Genomic DNA, 21,322 nt, shown 5'->3' with positions numbered 1-21,322 from the left:
TATACATGCATGAAATATAATTTGCTCCATTTCAGTATCCAGTGCTTTCTCTTTTCCTCAATTTTCTTTCTCAATTTTCCCCTTCCCCTTCCTCAATTCTACTGGTCTTACTTCTATATATTTATATATATTTTTTTTAAAAAAATTAGTCCAATTTAGACATACAAAAAGGTGAAACCCTTTGTGATATATTCGTATATGCACACAGGATTGCTTGGCCACTTTCATTACACTGTTCCTCCCTTTTCCCATCCCTCATCCATCCAAATATTTCCCCTTCCTCTGCTCCACTGTTGTTTCTTCTATTTTCATGGATTCCCTTCCCCCTTTCCTCATTATTTCGGTCTAGTTCCTGCATATGACAGGAAAAATTTGATACTTGACTTTCTTTCTTTTTTCAATCTTAGTTCCCTTTTTTATGGATTTACATTTACAAAAATAATCTTAAGTAAATCTATTAGCTACATTTATGTGTGAATTATAAAACTCTAAATCTAACAACAAATCTTATATTCATGTTTCTTGAAATAAATATCAGACAGTTTCATTAAAAATATGACACAATCTCAATTCAGTTCAGGAGAATGGAATATACTATGAACTCCAGAACTAGTCGGTCCTGTACTTCTTCTTATTAGAGGATTGTAGTTACATACAATACTGGGGTTCATCTTTTTTTAATGTTCTTTATTTGTAGATGGACACAATACCTTTATTTATTTATTTATTTATATGTGGTGTTGAGGATTGAACCCAGTGCCTCATACCCACTAGGTGAGCGCTCTAATCCTGAGCCACAACCCCATTTTGACATAATCATACCAACATGCAGTATGATTTGCTTCAATTCAGTCCCCAGTATTTCTCTTTCTCTCTCCCCCCCATTCATTTTCCTCTACTTTACTGGTCTTCCGTATAGTTATTGTTTTTAAAATTGGTGTTTTATAAATATACATTCACTGTGAAATTCACTGTGGTATAATAAAGGTGAAATTCACTGTGGTATATTCATATACACACATAGGATAGATTGATTAATTTCATCCCACTGTCCCTCCTTCCTCTTCCACAACCCCCTCCTTCTCATCCACTGATTTCTATTTTCATGGGATTCGTCCCTCCATTATTTTATCCTTATTTTGTTCTGGCTTCTACATATGAGAAAACATTTGACCCCTGACTTCTAGGTCTGGCTTATTTCATGTAACATAATATTTGGCAATTGTGTACATTTGTCAGCAAATTTCATTATTCTTCATGGCTGAGCAAAACTCCAATGTGTGTATATATATGCCACAATTTCCTTATCCACTCCTCTGTTGACCAGTACATGGTTGATGCCATTACTTGGCTACTGCAAAGTGTGCTTCTATAAACACCGGTGTGTTTGAATCACTATACTATGCTGATTTTAGTTCTTTTAGATATATACCAAAGTGGGGGTTAGCTGTGTCATATGGTGGTTCCATTCCTAGTTTTTTGAGGAATCTTCATAATGCTTCCCAACGTGGTTGTAATCACACCAAAAAATGCTTGAGTGTACCTTTTTCTCCACATCCTCAACAGCATTTATTGTTATTTGAATTCCTGACTGCCTTTCTAAATGGAGTGACATGAAACATCAAGGTAGTTTTGATTTACACATCCATGATCGTCAGAGATGTTGAACATTTTTTTTTCATATTTGTTAGGTATTTGTATTTTTGGAAAAAATACCTGTTTGGTTCTTCTGTCCATTTATTAATTAGGTTATTTTTTGGTGTTAATTGTAGATAACATTCTTGAATTCTTTATGTGTGTTGGATATTAATCCACTGCCTATCATATAGGCAACTGGCAAAGATTTGGTCTCTTTCTGTAGGTTATCTCTTCACTCTGTGGATTGTTTCCTTTACTATGCAGAAGCTTTTTAATCTGGTGTAATCTCCTTTGTCAGTTCTTGCTTTTATTTCCAAAACTGTTAAAGTCCTGTCCAGGAAATAATGGCCTATGTCAATATCTTGAGATCTTTCCCCTGTGTTTTTCTCGTCATAATTTCAGATCTTACATTAAGATTTTTGATCTATTTTGAACTGATTTTTTTTTTTTTTGTACAGGATGAGACCTAGGGATCTGTCATGACACACGACTAAACCGGTCAGGGACACTCCAGGTGAATTTGGGATGACTAAATAAAGATACAGACACAGAAAGCATCTTTTCTTTAGGTTCAGTGGCTGCTCCTCAGCCACAGCTCCCACAAGGGGGGCCAGGCAGGCAAGAAAGAGGAGGAGCACGCCTCAAACCTGGGTTTCATTGGGGAGAAGCCATTCAAATAAGCAAGGGGTAGGGTTACAACAAACAAGTGGGTATGATCCAACTCCATCCGGTGATGCCCACTCCTGGAGCTGGACCTCTCTTATCCCAGTGGAGGTAAGGTCCAATTGCAGTGCAATGGGTACAATACCAGTTCAGTACCTCTTGACTCAGGACTTAAAGGTGTGTACATAGCTCCTGTCCAGAGCAGCTCCTGACAGGGGTCTAGTTTCAAAATTGTGCTAGTGAATATAAAATTTTCCCAGCACTGTTTTCTTTGAAGAGGATGCCTTTAATCCAATGTATGTTTTTGGCACCTCAGTTGAGAAGCAAATGGCTGTAGATGCATGGGTTTATGTCTGTGCCCTATTTTCTAGTTCATTGATCTACATGTCAGTTTCCATGCCAATATTAAGTTATTTTGTTAATGTGCCTCTATAGTATATTTGAAGCCAGGTATTAAGATGCCTCCAGCATTGCTCTGTCTGTGTGAGATTTCTGTGGTTATTTGGCAATTTTGGTGCTTTGGCATCTTTTGAAGAACGTCATTGGTATTTTGATGGTAATTTTACTGACTTTATTGATCCATATGGACAATATGACCATATTAGCAATATTAATTCTACCAATCCATGAACACAGGAGGTCTTTTCATCTTCTAGTGTCATCTTTAATATTGTTTTTGAGTTTCTTTTAATAATTTTTATTGTAGTGGTCTCTCACATCCTTGGTTAGGTTTATTCCTAAGTATTGCTTTTTGGGACAATTGTAAATTGGATTGTTTTCCTTATTTATTTCTCAGTCAATTCATTGTTGGTATATGAACCAGCTTCAAAAATTTGTATGTTGATATTACCCTGTAACTTTGCTGAACTTGTTTATTATCTTTGAGAGTCTTTTGGAAGTGACATAGAGTACTCTAAACACAGAATTATATTATCGGCAAACAGGGATAATTTAACTTACTTCTTTAGTATTAATATCCCTTTTATTTCTTTCTCAAGCATGACTGCTCTGTGTAAAATTTCAGGTATTGTATTGTATGAGAGTGGGGAGAGTGGGAACTTTGTCTTGTCTCTGATATTAAAGGAAATGCTTTCAGTTTTTCTCCATTCAGTATGATGAGGGCTATAGGGTTTCTCATATCACAGCTTCTATTATGTTAAGGTGTGATCTTTCTATACTTAGTTTCTTTAGATTTTTTTCATGAAGGGATATTGAAATTTGTCAACATCTATTTAGATCATCATGTTGTTTACATCCTTGATTCTACTTATATGCTATATTACATATACCTTTCCCTGTTATGAAACAGTTTGAGGAGCCTTAACACTAGATATTCTTTAAAAGTATGGTAAAATTCAGGCCTTTCTTGTAGGGAGACTGTTTATTACTGCTTCAATAATATTGCTTGATATTGATCATTTATGTTTTCTAAATCTTGGCTCAATTATGGCAGTTCATACATACCCAGGAATTTGTACTTCTTTTTTTTAGGTTTTCTGATTTATTGGCATATAATTTTTCAATGTATTCCCTTATGATTTCGTGGATTTCAGTGATACCTGTTGTAATATGCCCTTTTGCCACCACCACTCAAATTTTGTACATTTGGGTCTTCTCCCACTTTCGTTTGGTGATGTTTTCTAAGGACTTGTCAAGTTTGTTATCTTTTGGAAGGAACAACTCTTCATTTAATTGATCTTTGTATTTTTAGTGTCTATTTCATTTGTTTTTTCTCTATTGTCTTTCAAAAATTCTACTGTTTGGGTTTGGATATTTCTTGTTTTCTAAGACCTGGAGATGCATCATTAGTTTTTTGTTTTTTTTGTTTTTATTGGAGATCTTTCTGATTTTTAAAATCTAGGCAATCATAACTGTAAACTTCCCTCTTAGTACTGCTTTAACTATCCCATAGGTTATGTTTCTATTTGCATTTGTTTCTAGAAATTCAAAACTTTCTACCTTGTTTTCTTTAATAGCCCACTGGTCATTCAAAGTCATTATTCAAAGACAGAAGGATGTCCGTTCTCACCCCTCTTATTCAACATATTTCTTGAAACTCTAGCCACATCAATCAGGCAACATAAGTAATTTAATGGAATACAAATAGGAAAAAAATAAGTCAAATTATCTCTGTTTTCTGATGACAGGGTGCTATATTTAGAAGATCCGAAAAACTCCACCAGATTCCTACCCTGATGAATTTAGCAAAATAGCACGGTACAAGCTCAAACTGCAACATCTTTTCTACACACCAACAGAGAACCCAATGAAAAGAAATCAGGAGAACAATTCCATTCATAATAACATTAAAATAAATACAAAGCCTTGGGAATAAATAAACAGGACCAAAGAGGAGGGAGACTTCTACAATTAAAATACATAGAATACTGAGGAGTAGAAATCGAAGAAACCTTGGAAGATGGAAAGACCTCCCAGGTTCTTGAATAGGCAGACCCATTTTGTCAAAATGGTATTGTACAAAATGTGATATACAGATTCAATGCAATCTCCATCAAAATGCCAATGTCATTCCTCACATATCCATGAAAAAAAGTCCTAAAACTTCACACAGAGGAATCAAAGACCCAGAATAGACAAAGCAACTCTGAGCAATAAGAACAAGGCTGGAGGCTTCATAACTTCCAACCTCAAGTTATACTGCAGAGCTATAATAACAAAACCAGCATGGGACTGGCATATAAACAAACACGAAGACCAGTGAAATAGAGGACACCAAGACAAAGCCTCATAGACATGTTCAGCTTGTCTTTGATAAAGTTTCCAAGAAGGAAAAAAGACAGTCTTTTTAACAAACGGTGCTTGGAAAACTGGATAGCCATTATTTATAAAATAATGAAGGTCGATCCCTCTCACCCTGAACTAAATTCAACTCAAAGTGCCTGAAAGTCCTGGGTGACTGACCAGAGATTACAACTGATACAACAAAACAGAGGTTCCACACTCCTACCTACCTATAGGTGCAGCAAATATCTTCCTTAATAAGAGACCCACAGCCTAAGAAATAAAACCAAGAATCTATAGCATCAAAATGCTCTTGTGATAACATCAAATGGGAAAGCAGTCTTTCTCTTTATCGTCTTTTGTATTTCCATCTCTAAACTGTGTTTTGAAAATTAAAAAAATCTAACTTGTATATGTTAATTCTAAGTTCAGTTTTGTATAGTCAATATTTATACTATCCATCAAAGCATTTTATATAATTTTTATATATATTAGTTTCATGATTTTTCATTTATTCCCTTTTAATATTTCATATTTCATGTTATTCATTAAGAATATATATTTTTATGTGTGTATACACACACACACACACACATATATACTTATGATGGTACTAAGCATTGAAACATATGCACTCCTATGTCCATTGCAGCACTATTCACAATAGTTAAGAAGTGGAAGCAAAGTACCTATCAACTGATGAAAAGATAAAGAAAATGTGGCATATATAATATACTTTATTCAGCCATAAAGAGCATGTTTCCAAAATTTTGGTGCAATATGGATGGCACTGTAGATCATTAGGCCAAGTAAAATAAGCAAAACACAGAAAGACAAATACCACTGGATGCACTGGTATTCCATTTATATGTGAAACCCAAACAGCTGTTCTCATACAAGTCCAGAGAGCAGTAGGTCCAGATGCTGGGGTGAGTGGGGAGGATGGAGAGATAGAGAAAGGTTGGTCAGTGGGAACTAAGTTGTAGTTAGTTGAGAGCAAGAAATTCTGCCGTGCAGAGCAGGTGATCACACAGAACAGTGAGTGATGTGCTGTAAATGCCAAGAATCTAAAAGAATGGACTTTGAATATTTATACCATAAAGAAATGACAAAATGTGGGGCTGGGGTTGTGGCTCAGTGGTAGAGCTCTCGCCTAGCATGCAAGAGGCACTGGGTTCGATCCTCAGCACCACATAAATGTAACATGAAGATACTGTGTCCACCTAAAACTTAAGAATAAATATTAAAAAAAAGAAATGACAAAATGTGAGGAGGTGTGTTTAATTATGATATAAACACTATACAGTGTGTATATGTATAAAAGCATCATGTTACTCTATTAATATGTACAGTTATGTACCTTTTAAAAATTCATGTAATATATAAAAAGATAATCATACTGTACAAGATAAATTTGTGCAATTAAATAATGATTTATAATTTAAAAAGACAGTTATTACAGCTTGAGAAAGATCACCATATAGACAGTAGTGAATATTTGTGCCATATCACATGGCCTCAGAAGTACCAACCTCTACACTTTAGCACATTCAAATATCATCTTACAAGTACTGAGCTGTAGAAGGCACTTACTGTGTAGAGAATGTAAATTAGACATGAGTGCACATTCCCTTGAATAGGTTTTGTGCTATATAGAGCTCTCTGATAATTAAAAATTACGAATATTGTTCCCTATGTTAGCATATAGAAAGTACTTTATCTTTGTGGCTGATGGAAACTGTCATGCTCTGATTTTCATGAATATTTAAAATAATTTCACTTGTATAATTTATATGATGGAAGTAATTTTCCAAATGTGATCAGGTATTAAAACTTTTAATCTTATAACTTATGTTTTTCTAAAGAGTTACCTAATTGCCATGTTACTTGCCAGTTAATGAGAGCATTTCTAAATACAAATTATGAGATAGTTTCAAATGATCTAATTGAGGAGGATATTTCCAAAAAATCATCATTTCAAAAAGTGGGAAGGGAAAGAGGGGCTGGAAATGTAAATAACAATATTGCTACAAAGCAGAAAAATCAATGTGCCTCCTGAATTTTTCTAGAAGTATATCTAAATGGCTTTTCTTACTGCTGATAAAAGTATTACCATAAATGGCTCAAAGATTCAAAATATTGATACAATTGAACTCAAAGATCAATTATTTTATTCATTTAACAGATATTTATTGAGGACCTACTATGAAACAAATATTCATTTAAGTTTTACACTAACACTCTTAGAACACTTACTCAACTAAATAAATAAATAATATTAGTCAAATTAATTATCTAATACCTCAATTACTTAATTTTTTTTCACCAAAATTAGTCACATTCTATTTATGTCTGGCAAATTTTCTACTCATTTATATGTACTCATGTGGGTATATTCATGAAAATGTTCACAGTCACAAGTTTTTTCTAACTTTACATGTGTGTTTCTACTAATGTGTGATAGAAAAAGGGCATATAGATGAAATGAATTAATCAAATATCCTTAATACATTCGTTTGATAAGCCAGAAGCAAAATATCTTGTGACTCCTCTCACCATTGTTATACAGAATATTATATTTCTGGATATGTTTCCTTGTTTCTACACAATAAACTGATTTTTGAGGAGATAAGTATTTGACTTCAGGAACTTGACTTCGATATGCACCTTAATATGTGGTTCAGCACATGGAGAAGATCTGAGAAGCATGACATTAAGTTATTGAGCATCCTACAATTTTTAAATCAAAATTTTAGAAACACTTTTCCCTCTAAAACTATCTTCTTGAATGCCCTCTTGACCTCCGTGTTCCTGAGGCTGTAGACCACAGGGTTCAGCATGGGGATGACCATGGTGTAGAACACAGAGGCAAATTTGTCAGTGTCCATGGAGTGACTGGAGCTGGGCTGCAAGTACATGAAGATAATTGTCCCATAGAAAATGGAGACTGCAGTGAGATGGGAGGCACAGGTGGACAGAGCTTTCTGGTATCCTGTAGCTGAGCGCATCTTCAGGATGGTGATAAATATGAATAGGTAGGACACCAAGATAATTAGAAGAGCAAAAAAGGCATTGAAGCTGGCTACATAAACAAGAACCAGCTCATTGACGTGTCTATCAGAGCAAGAGAGAGCCATGACTGCTGGAATATCACAGAAGAAGTGATGAACCACGTTGGACTTACAGAAGGAGAGACTGAATATTTCTCCAATGTGGATGGAGGCATTCAGGAAACCACAGACATGGCAGCCTATGACCAGACGGGCACACACACCTGTAGTCATGGTGGTAGAGTAATGTAAGGGTTTGCACACAGCGGCAAAGCGGTCATAAGCCATAGATGCCAAGAGGAAATTTTCCACAGTGGCAAAGGCTATAAAAATGAACATCTGAGCAGCACAGACATTGTAGGAGATGACCTTGTCTCCTAGAAGGAGCCCAGCCATGGCTGAGGGAGTGACAGCAGAAGAGTAGCCTAAATCCGCCAGAGACAAGCTACCAAGAAAAAAGTACATGGGAGTGTGGAGACGAGAATCAGTGAGAATGAGAACAATCATCCCAAGGTTTCCAAGAACATTAATGAAATAGATAAGTGTGATCATGATAAAGAGGGCCACCTGTAGTCCTGGGGCATTGGTGAGTCCTAGTAGGAGGAACTCTGTCACTTCTGTCCTGTTCTGCATCTGTGCTATTTGGGAGTCAGGAGATGCTCTTTAGCAGAGAGAAATAAAGTACAAGAATGTAACTAGGTGTTATGAAATAAATATTTCCCTGAAAATAAAACATTTATACAAAACAGGTGAATTATTTCATTGCGGCAATAATACACATTTCAAACTCTTCCAATGTGTGAATTTCAACTTAGCTGCAAAATTTAGTGCATTAATTATTTATTGAGTTAGAAACTCTTAAATCTGAAAATTCAATTTAAGTCAAATACTATTTGTCAAATTTTAAATGATTCAAATTAATGCATGCTAAATTTTATGAATCAAACAACATGTCAGGTAATGTGTATATAATTATATACGTATAATTATAACATATAATGTAGTATTTTATATATATATATATATATGTATATCATGCATCACATACACAAAATGAAGAAAGTAATGGTATCTAAAGCAAAATATTATTGTAAGAATTCAATGTGAAAATAACATCTAAATTCTGGGGGATTGTGACTTTGTGTCAGTTATAGTAATATTATCTATGTACAATGATGGATTGTATTGGTGTTGGCTTAGAAGTAGGTGGCCTTATATGAAGCTTCAGGAATGGGTGAGCTCTGCAGTCTTGTAGTTTCCCTCTTGATTTGCATTTTCTCTCACTTAGGGTTACTAAGATTTTCTATGTCTTCTCTTTGTTGTTCCTCCATCCATGATTGGCTGCTCTAGCACTACCAAGTGGCTGTTTTTTCTTTTGCTATTCTTGTTCAATTTCTTCCTCGAAATCCATATTTTGGCTTACACTGAAGAATATCCATTTCTTATACCAATTCTTTCCTTCTATGGTATATTCATCTATTTAAATCACTGAGATTTAGGGCTGAAAGTTCCTAGTTGTGCTTTACTGTAGCCTGCAGATCTTGCATCTCATGTAGTCCATAAATGTACACAATTATTAAATTAAAATGAAAATGTTAAAAATATGCAAGCTTAATTGTTTTTAAGTACGAATTGTTTAGTAGTAGTGCTACAAATTGGTAACCCATCTTTTCCACTTAACAATAGATAATGAATATCCATGTTAATAAACATTTACCTACAACATCAAAAAAAATGCAAACTTAAAAAATGTTCCTTTGAATCTGTTTCTGTGTAGAAGCAATGTTTTAATTCTTTTTATTTGAATATGAAGTCTTTGAAGGTAAGCACCAAAGGCTAACTAGAATTCCCTACCATCTTATTCTTAACTTTCAGCAATCTTACTGCATAAACTAAACCCTTGGAGGCATTACATTTGCCAGTCTTCACACACATGAGCACTTTTTGGTATATGATCTATTCTATGACAATTGAGGGGGTCTTTATACAGAAGTGTGAGTGCATGTGTTATGCATGTGCAGGTATTTTTATTTTACCAGGAAGATAAATTAATATTTGTGCAGTTTTGTTATGCTCTATTATTATATATCTAGGATGAAGAAGATTCAAGATTTAACCTAGTTTGGTCTTAATCACCAGCCTATTATTTTATTCACATAAAAGTCAATATATATAAATGTGGTAGAAATAATTACAGTTATGGAGAAAATATTAAAATAAAAGTTAGAACTTTATTCTTAATTCTTTATAACTTAATTTTGTGTGCTTTCCTCTCTGGCTTAAATGAGAGCCATTTTACTTGTTCATTTTTTGTTTATCTCCAATAATAAGCATACATACAGAGAACGTGAAATTACCACCTAATTATCAGAACGTCATCTATACTCTTGTTTTTGACTGAAATTTCTTAGTTTAGCAAAACAATGATATTTTGTAAATATCATGGAACTCTGCTGATATGACTGTTGACACTACACCCCATATCCGCCTCAGTTTTAAAGAAAAACATTCAAACTATTGAGTATAGCTATCCTACTATTTTGCTAGAATTTCAGATTTTACTGAGTCTTTATTGAATGTAGAAACTTACCTTCCTCTTGGGAGCATGCAACAATCTTGAACAGGGAGCTTGAAATAGGAAATTCAACAACAGATTAATGCATCCATTATCTTAGAGAAGCTGTCTGTCTCAGGTAGTGGTTAATGGTCCCAAGCTGCCTAAGGCAGGAAAGAAAATGGAAAGAGTGGTATTAACATGTGTTCAAGTCCTGAGTCTATAATGCATTTTTTTCTAGGTCTTTGGCAGAGATGGTCTCCTCCTTCTTAATTGTAAAATGAAGACAATATAAAGATCTCTTCCACAAAATTTGCAGAATTGTGCTTTTAGATAGCAAATAAGGGACTGCCTATACAACAACAAGTTAAAGGTGGGTTATATTTTCATGTCATTTAATATAAATTTTATTTTTAGGTATTCCTTTAACTCTGTTGCAGGATTCTAGCAAATCCCCAAATCAGGACAAGGCCTATATGCATGAGCAACTATCAACATTCAGATAAATAAAATGGAAAGAGTCGAAGGGAGTAGAATTGAAATCTTGTGCCTCTGAAATGAAGTCATCTGGGGTCATGTTGAATTTCAGAAACTAATATATGGGGACCAAGAGTCAATTATGAAGACATGAATCTCTCAGAGGATGCCCTGCAAGAGAGCATCTGTAACTCCTCTTTCCTAAAGAAGAACAATTAAACTGCCTGTGGGGACCAATTTGGAAATTTTGAGTATGCACATGTGTTTTGTATTACAGGTTAATGTATCAATAACAATGATATGCATACTTTTTAGCATACAGTTTTTGACTTTTTGTTAAATATGTAGCTATGCAACCACTACCAAAATCACCTGAACTAATTTTCTAAGCTTCTTGGTGGCCAAACTCTTTTTTCACCCAGTGTCCTGAAAACCACTCAACAAAATTTTTAATTTTTCTTTTGCAAGAATATCTTTCACTAGAACATGTGGGTTTTGATTCTGACATCTTTTACTTAGCAAAACTCATTTGGGGGGTCCATCTATTTTGTTAACTGTATCTTCAATGGAACTTTTATGGACTTATGTTCCATAAGTCAACTGTAGACATTATTTTTGTCATATCCTGATGCAGGACCATTTTTGTGGACTCCAGTGTTTAGGTGATTATTAATAAAGTTGATCTACACATATTATGTCACAGGGCAACTCTTAGACAATATAAAGGAGTAGAGATAGTACCATGCATCTTATCTGATCATAATGGAATGAAAATGAAAATCAACGATAAAAGAAGGAAGGAAAACGCATACATCACTTGGAGAATGAACAATAGGTTACTGAATGATCAATGGGTTATAGAAGACATCAAGGAGGAAATTCAAAAATTCTTAGAGATAAATGAAAACCACAGACACAACATATCGGAATCTATGGGACACATTGAAAGCAGTTCTAAGAGGAAAATTCATTGCTTGGAGTTCATTCCTTATAAAAAGAAAAAACCAACAAATAAATGATCTCATACTTCATCTCAAAATCCTAGAAAAAGAAGAGCAAAACAACAGCAAAAGAAGTAGAAGGCAAGAAATAATGAAAATCAGAGCTGAAATTAATGAAATCAGAACAAAAGAAACAATTGAAAAAATTGACAAAACTAAAAGTTGGTTCTTTGAAAAAATAAACAAAATCGACAGACCCTAAGCCATGCTAGCAAAGAGAAGAAGAGAGAGAACTCAAATTACTAACATACGGGATGAAAAAGGCAATATCATAACAGACACTTCAGAAATACAGAAGATAATCAAAAATTATTTTGAATCCTTATACTCCAATACATTAGAAGATAGTGAAGGCATAGATAAATTTCTTAAGTCATATGATCTGCCCAGATTGAGTCAGGAGGATATAGAAAACCTAAACAGACAACCTAGCTGCCAGCACAATATCAATTGAGGAAATAGAAGAAACCATCAAAAGACTACCAACTAAGAAAAGCCCAGGACCAGATGGGTATACAGCAGAGTTTTACAAAACCTTTAAAGAGGAACTAATACCAATACTTTTCAAGCTACTTCAGGAAATAGAAAAAGAGGGACAACTTCCAAATTCATTCTATGAGGCCAACATCACCCTGATACCTAAACCAGACAAAGACACTTCAAAGAAAGAAAACTACAGACCAATATCTCTAATGAACCTAGATGCAAAAATCCTCAATAAAATTCTGGCGAATCGGATACAAAAAATATATCAAAAAAATTGTGCACCATGATCAAGTAGGATTCATCCCTGGGATGCAAGGCTGGTTCAATATACGGAAATCAATAAATGTTATTCACCACATCAATAGACTTAAAAATAAGAACCATATGATCATCTCGATAGATGCGGAAAAAGCATTCGACAAAGTACAGCATCCCTTTATGTTCAAAACTCTAGAAAAACTAGGGATAACAGGAACATACCTCAATATTGTAAAAGCAATCTATGCTAAGCCTCAGGCTAGCATCATTCTGAATGGAGAAAAATTGAAGGCATTCCCTCTAAAATCTGGAACAAGACAGGGATGCCCTCTCTCACCACTTCTGTTCAACATAGTTCTCAAAACACTGGCCAGAGCAATTAGACAGATGAAAGAAATTAAAGGCATCAAAATAGGAAAAGAAGAACTTAAATTATCACTATTTGCAGGTGACATGATTCTATACCTAGCAGACCCAAAAGGCTCTACAAAGAAACTATTAGAGCTAATAAATGAATTCAGCAAAGTGGCAGGATATAAAATCAACACACATAAATCAAAGGCATTCCTGTATATCAGTGACAAATCCTCTGAAATGGAAATGAGGACAACCACTCCATTCAAAATATCTTCAAAAAAATAAAATACTTGGGAATCAACCTAACAAAAGAGGTGAAAGACTTATACAATGAAAACTACAGAACCCTAAAGAGAGAAATAGAAGAAGATCTTAGAAGATGGAAGAATATACCCTGTTCATGGATAGGCAGAACTAACATCATCAAAATGGCGATATTACCAAAAGTTCTCTATAGGTTTAATGCAATGCCAATCAAAATCCCAACGGCATTTCTTGTAGAAATAGAGAAAGCAATCATGAAATTCATATGGAAAAATAAACGACCCAGAATAGCAAAAACAATGCTAAGCAGGAAGTGTGAATCAGGCGGTATAGCGATACCAGACTTCAAACTATACTACAGAGCAATAGTAACAAAAACAGCATGGTACTGGTACCAAAACAGGTGGGTGGACCAATGGTACAGAATAGAGGACACAGAAACAAATCCACAAAACTACAAGTATCTTATATTTGATAAAGGGGCTAAAAGCATGCAATGGAGGAAGGATAGCATCTTCAACAAATGGTGCTGGGAAAACTGGAAATCCATATGCAACAAAATGAAACTGAATCCCTTTCTCTCGCCATGCACAAAAGTGAATTCAAAATGGATCAAGGAGCTTGATATCAAATCAGAGACACGCCGTCTGATAGAAGAAAAAGTTGGCTACGATCTACATACTGTGGGGTCGGGCTCCAAATTCCTCAATAGGACACCCATAGCACAAAAGTTAATAACTAGAATCAACAAATGGGACTTACTCAAACTAAAAAGTTTTTTCTCAGCAAAAGATACAATAAGAGAGGTAAATAGAGAGCCTACATCCTGGGAACAAATCTTTACTCCTCACACTTCAGATAGAGCCCTAATATCCAGAGTATACAAAGAACTCAAAAAATTAGACAATAAGAGAACAAACAACCCAATCAACAAATGGGCCAAGGACCTGAACAGACACTTCTCAGAGGAGGACATACAATCAATCAACAAGTACATGAAAAAATGCTCACCATCTCTAGCAGTCAGAGAAATGCAAATCAAAACCACCCTAAGATACCATCTCACTCCAGTTAGATTGGCAGCCATTATGAAGTCAAACAACAACAAGTGCTGGCGAGGATGTGGGGAAAAGGGTACACTTGTACATTGCTGGTGGGACTGCAAATTGGTGCAGCCAATTTGGAAAGCAGTATGGAGATTTCTTGGAAAGCTGGGAATGGAGCCACCATTTGACCCAGCTATTCCCCTTCTCGTTCTATTCCCTAAAGACCTCAAAAGAGCATGCTACAGGGACACTGCTACATCGATGTTCATAGCAGCACAATTCACAATAGCAAGACTGTGGAACCAAACTAGATGCCCTTCGATAGATGAATGGATAAAAAAATGTGGCACTTATACACAATGGCGTATTACTCTGCATTAAAAAATGACAAAATCATAGAATTTGCAGGGAAATGGATGGCATTAGAGCAGATTATGCTAAGTGAAGCTAGCCAATCCCTAAAAAACAAATGCCAAATGTCTTCTTTGATATAAGGAGAGTAACTAAGAACAGAGTAGGGTTGAAGACCATGAGAAGAAGATTAACATTAAACAGGGATGAGAGGTGGGAGGGAAAGGGAGAAGGGAAATTGCATGGAAATGGAAGGAGACCCTCATGGTTATACAAAAGTACATACAAGAGGAAGTGAGGGGAAAGAGAAAAATAATACAAGGGGGAGAAATGAATGTCAGTAGAGGGGGCAGAAAGAGAAGAGGGGAGGGGAGGGGAGGGGAGGGGGGATAGTAGAGGATAGGAAAGGCAGCAGAACACAACAGACACTAGTATGGCAATATGTAAATCAATGGATGTGTAATTGATGTGATTCTGCAATCTGTATATGGGGTAAAAATGGGAGCTCATAACCCACTTGAATCAAAGTGTGAAATATGATATATCAAGAACTATGTAATGTTTTGAACAACCAACAATAAAAAATTAAAAAAAATTCTAATAAATAAAAAGCAAGACTTAATCCTTCAAAAAAAAAATAAAGTTGATCTAAATATTGGTGACTTTTCTTGTGCGAGCAGGGGGTTTTATTTAATTAGGTCAAATAGATAGGAATTGGATTGCATCATCATATGGTAAATATGTTTATTTGAACTGTTTCAACTATCAACATTGAGATAAATAAAGATGGTCAAAGGAAGTAGAATTGAAATCTAGTCCCTCTGAAATGAAGCACTGGGAATCATGTGGAACTTCAGAAGCTAATACACAAGTACCAGGAACATTTACAGAAAATCCCAAACTGTTTATGGAAGTGTTTCTATCAGTTTTCATTCTCAAGAGCAATTCATTCCAATTTCATCATGTCTTTTTTTGCACTTAGTTTTTATCTGACCTCCTGTTTGCTATTTCTCAACGATGGCTCAAGTTTTCCCAGCAAAATCTTTATATTGTGTCATTTTATTTTTATTTATTTAGTGTTTCTTTTTATTTTTTTAATTGTCAGATCATAGCTGAATATCCTTTGAGGTATGATGTTTAAGCATAGTTAGTCATTATGTATCAAACTTAGAATACTTAAGTTATCCATCATTTTAAATATTTATCATTTCTTTGTGATGAAAATATGCAAAATTCTTTCTTCTCGATATTTTAAATTATATAACACAACATTGTTAGCTATAATCATCCTCAGGGCCATTCATTTTTCTTGTTTTTTAAAGATATATCAAGGGTCTTTTCCTCAAAATCTAAAAACACACAGAGACTTATATATCATCACATTTAAAGTCTGGGAGTGTTTTTATTTTATAATAATTTTTTTTCCTATAAAGAAAATAGATCCATTTTCTTTTCTACAGTCTACTCTGAGCCTTCAATTCCCAAAAGACTCATCACACCTTTCTCATTGCAACCATGTGTAGTAGTATTTAAATGTTTATTCTGTTTACTAAGATGGCCTGGTTTCATATCAAGCAAATTAACTCTATCAAATTTCAGTGCCTCATCTGTGAATGAAAGTTATAATAACATCATCTCTTCCTTATAGGATGGTCAAGAAGATTATCATATCACTTATATACAAGCTGGAGAACAATTTCTAGCATGCATAAAGTTAGATATATTAATATTATACTGTTTATAAAAATTGAGGTAGCATGGGTAGCATGGGTCACAAAAATAGTGTCGTTCAAGCCTTCCATCTACTTTCTTGCATGTGCCTGCCCCATTGCAGTGTGACTGAGACATGAGCTACCCGTAGAAAATGAACCATAGGAGGGCTGAGTACGTGTCATTTCTGGGCAGGTAGATTGGAGCATATGCATTGCCCTCTAGGTATCTCTCACCTGTCATGGAGATTGAAGAGAGTTCATGTTCCAGAAGGTGCAGGTAAATATGGTGAATTCTTTATCAGCCTATATCTTTAAATGACTACACAGGGAAAGCCTTCATTTTGCCAGAAAACCTGTGTTCAAATTCTAATAGATTTTTTTCCATAAGTTGAAAATAATTTATATGTAAGGACAACAGATCCTGAAGAGCCAAAACAATCTTGATGAAGAACAGAGTAAGACTCACACTTCTTGATTTCAAAGCTGAATACAAATCAAAAGGAATCAAAGCATTTTGGTATTGGCTTAAGAATACAGGTCTAAGCCAATGAAATAGAGTTGATGCTTCCAAAATAATCCCATATATGTATGGATAATTGTTTTTTCATGCAGCTGAATTGTCTATTTAATGGGAAAAGAACAATCTTCAACAAATGGTTCTAGGACAAATGGATAATAATATATAAAAGAGTGAATTTGGGTATTTTATATTGAATATTTGCCAACAAAGTAGACTTTGAGTAGCTTTAACACACACAAAAGAAAAATGATGGTATAAGATGATGAATAAGTTAATTTGCTTGACTTTAGTAATCACTTCACAATGTACATACACATAAAACATCATATTGTATACCTTAAATGCAATATATGCAGTGAAGCTGCATTCTTACTTCATATTATTTACAAAAATCAAAATGATTGATAACCTAAATGTGAAAGCCACAGCCATAAAATTGTTGGAAATATGGGCAAATCTTTTAGACTTTAGGCTTGGCAATGATTTAAACAAAGTCATTCAACATTACACTTTTGTGCCTTAAAGTATGTTATCAAGAAAGTGAAAAGGAAACCCATGGAATAGTAAAAGAGATATTTGTAAATCATACATCTAATAAGGGTTTACCATAGAGAATATATAAAGGATTTATACACCTCAGGCAGCAATGAAAAAAGAAACTTCTATTTAAAAATGGGCAAAGCCTTTGAATAGACATTTTTGCAAAGATTTGTAAAAGACCAATAAGTACCATGAAAGATTTTCAAAATCATTGGTCAAGGAGAAAATGCAAATCAAAACTACATAATTAAAAAACTAAACCTAGAGAATATTTTGCCTTCTCAACAACTTTTTTGAAAGCACTCTTGACCTCCTTGTTCCTCAGGCTGTAGACCATAGGGTTCAGCATAGGGATGACCATAGTGTAGAACACAGATGAAATTTTGTCAGTGTCCATGGAGCGGTTGGAACTTGGTTGCAAGTACATAATAATAACAGTCCCATAAAATATAGAAACTGCCATGAGGTGTGAGGCACAGGTGAATAAAGCCTTCTGGTATCCCTCACCTGAGAGCGTCTTTAAAATGGTGGTAAATATGAACAGGTAAGAAACCAAGATAACAAGAAGTGCCAAAAAGATATTAAAGCTTGAAATAAGAAAAATGATCAATTCATTAAGGTGTTTATCAGAGCAAGCCAGAGTCATGATGGCTGGAATATCACAGAAAAAGTGATGGATCACATTCACACAGAAAGAGAGACAGAACATGTCTCCAATGTCAATAGCAGCAGTCAGAAAACCAAGGATGTAACAGCATATGGCCAAATAAGCACACACCCTTGTGGTCATGATGGTAGAGTAGTGTAGGGGTTGGCACACTGCTGCATAGCGGTCATAGGCCATTGCAGTCAAGAGGTAACTTTCCACAGTGGCTAAAAGTACAAAAAAGAACATCTGAGCAGCACAAGCATTGTAGGAGATGACCTTGTCTTCCATAAGCAACCCAGCCATGACCTTGGGAGTGACTGTTGAAGAGTAACAAAAATCCACCAGAGACAAGTTATTAAGGAAAAAGTACATGGGGGTGTGGAGGCGGGAGTCCAGCAGGATCAACGTGATCATCCCCAGGTTCCCCACCAGAGTGATGAGGTAGACGACAGTGACCAGTATGAAGAGGGGAAGCTGCAGTTGTGGGGCGCTGGTCAGTCCCAGCAGGATGAACTCCCTCATCTCCGTGTTATTCTCCATGGGTGGTACATTAGGACCACCAGGTGCTGTGTAGCAAAGAGAGCTAAAAGAATACATTGATGAACAAAAGTCAGTCGAACAAAAATTGAAATGTATAAGCATAGTTTTATTATATAAATAAAACTATAAGCATAATTTTATTATAACAAAAATTTTCTTTCAATATTCTGGCATCTATGGTACGGAATGACAATGCAATTTAGTGGATAACTTATCTGTGCAGCAATAGACTTATGAAGAAGCAGTATCTACTTGTTAAATTTCTGAATGGATTAACTAAATTGCAGGAAAGAAATGGGAGCTATCCAAGGTCACATGCTTAGAAGAAGTCTTTCTCTAGTTTAAGATCTTTTTAGTCTAACTGCTTGCACTTATGAAGTTCTCACACATAAAGAACTGTGTACATATATGTGTATGTTCACTTAATCCTTTCATCAATCCCATTGGATTGATTAGTTATGCCTATGTATACATGAAGTAACTTAGTAGCAAAGAAGATGAATAAATTATTCATGATTACGCACATATTAAAGGACAGACAGATCCAAGATTTGAAACATCATAGTGGTTCCTAACTTATATGCTATTGGTGAATTTGAACTGATTTTTTTTAAAATTTAAATTAATGTTTAAGTGATATATAAATATGTAGAATTATTACATATTGATGGGATAACATGATGTTTTGATACATTTTGTAATTTTGATACATTGAATATATCTATCTCATCAGTTTTAAAGTGAATTTATTTTAATTTTATTAAGTTTACACTTAATCATTGTTTCTGTTGTAAGAAGCCTAATTATTGCATGGAAGAGAGATTCTCAAATTAATTCATGGTGAATGCAGTAGGGTAAATGCAGCATTAGAGATATGCACAGCCAGAAAAATTCTTTCTGAAGCTTGGTGTGGTGATGCATGCCTGTACTCCAAGCAGCTTGGGAAACTGAGGCAGGAGGATTGCCAGTTCAAAGCCAGCCTCAGCAACTTAGCGAGGACCTAAGCAACTCAGCAAGATCTTGTCTCAAAATAAAATATAAAAAGGGCTGGGGATGTGACTCAGTGGTTAAGCATCCCTGGGTTCAATCTTGAGCTACAAAAAAACCAATTAATTCTGAAGGAAAAATATAGTATCGTGGAAAATCCAGGGCTCTGAGAAAAGTGTATTTGCATCACATATCAGCTCTGTCCTCTATCCCTGGGAGACATTGGTTCTTCAAGTGATCCTCAAAACCTCTCTTATTTAGTATCTTCCTGGAGACCCACATTTTGGCTTATGTTAAAAGAGTCCTCCTTGGATTCATCCTCATCCACATTGCTGTCAGTCTAAGCTGGATAACAGATGTTGGGGGTTACAGGCTCACTGTTGGGGAGTCAACACTCTCACATTAGTTCTTGCGCAGGCATGATATTTAAATCTCTTTATTTGGAACTTCGAGAAGGATATCCATTCTTTTGTAACCACTATTTACTGCCTGCTTACTGGCTCCAAAACCCATCATTTTACATTTTGAGATTAAATTGTTTGCCAGTGACACAATTACACTTGTAATACACACAAAAATGTAAGCTAAGATTGTATCATATGCATATGTGTGTGTGTGTACATACACATTTCCTGTGATTATTAATGTGTTCCCTTTAGGCCCCACTCTATAATCTAGAAAAGCTTACCATCTCAAAATATTTAACTTAATCACATGTAAACAATCTCTTTTACCATGTAGGGCAACATACTTATATGTTTCAACAGTTGTAATGTAAATATTTCAATGGTCATTATTCAGGCTACAACAGTCTAATGAAATCAACATGTGGTAGGTAAATTATCTCAGCATTAAAGATTTGGGGGTGAGGGGTACACTTGGGATTGAACTCAGGGACACTCAACCACTAAGCCATATCCCAGCCCTATTTTATATTTTATTTAGAGACAGGGTCTCATTGAGTCACTTAGTGTCTCACTATTCCTGAGGCTGGCTTTGAATTTATGATCCTCCTGTCTCAGCTTTCCGAGTCACTGGAATTACAGGTATGCATCACCATGTCCAGCCATGTTAAAGATTTTGAAGCTGAGACATTGTTACAGATCACAGAACCAATTTCTTTGCATATCTGCAAAGGAGATTCAGAAAGAAGTCTAAACCTTTCCCTGTTCACATACCTAAAATGAATTCATCTTCCAAAGCAGATCTACCAAGTTTAGTAACAGTTTAGACTTAAATGCTTATTTGAAATTTGTCTCATATAGATGATAATAGGCATATAAGTGATAAATAATAGATACAGTTCGATAGCAGTGAGAGAGAAGGTAGTGTTTATGAAGAATACTCTCACAAACATATGAATGTAACTTTATTTACGGTTAAGGAAAACAGAAGATTTAAGAAGTTATATGCTTCTCTAAAATTCCAAACCTAGTACAAGCTATTCAAGATATAAATCCATGTCTGGCTGATTGCTTTGGTGTGCC

General features: G+C 35.0%; 2 protein-coding genes across 2 annotated transcripts; both read right to left on the bottom strand.

The window, feature by feature from the left end:
• Positions 1-7,351: 7,351 nt before the first annotated feature.
• Positions 7,352-8,821, bottom strand: LOC124092799 (olfactory receptor 5B3-like). Its single transcript, XM_046444607.2, has one exon. It carries the CDS (start codon positions 8,724-8,726, stop codon positions 7,788-7,790), a length of 939 nt encoding a protein of 312 aa, XP_046300563.1. The 5' UTR covers positions 8,727-8,821; the 3' UTR covers positions 7,352-7,787.
• An 8,943-nt stretch (positions 8,822-17,764) lies between these two features.
• On the bottom strand, positions 17,765-18,897 carry LOC124093360 (olfactory receptor 5B17-like). The gene has a single exon (XM_046445799.2). The coding sequence runs from the start codon at positions 18,846-18,848 to the stop codon at positions 17,907-17,909; it is 942 nt and encodes a 313-aa protein (XP_046301755.1). The 5' UTR covers positions 18,849-18,897; the 3' UTR covers positions 17,765-17,906.
• Between the last annotated feature and the right edge of the window lie 2,425 nt (positions 18,898-21,322).

The sequence above is a fragment of the Marmota monax genome, unplaced genomic scaffold, assembly GCF_021218885.2.
Source record: "Marmota monax isolate L192 unplaced genomic scaffold, Marmota_monax_Labrador192_F-V1.1 WCK01_AAM20220418_F8-fsc00038, whole genome shotgun sequence".
NCBI lineage: Eukaryota > Metazoa > Chordata > Mammalia > Rodentia > Sciuridae > Marmota > Marmota monax.
This window is presented reverse-complemented; position numbering and strand designations above follow the sequence as displayed.

What these genes read in the sequence shown, in the direction of transcription:
- LOC124092799 (XM_046444607.2), bottom strand. Translation starts at nt 8,726, where the DNA reads ATGCAGAACAGGACAGAAGTGACAGAGTTCCTCCTACTAGGACTCACC.
- LOC124093360 (XM_046445799.2), bottom strand. Translation starts at nt 18,848, where the DNA reads ATGGAGAATAACACGGAGATGAGGGAGTTCATCCTGCTGGGACTGACC.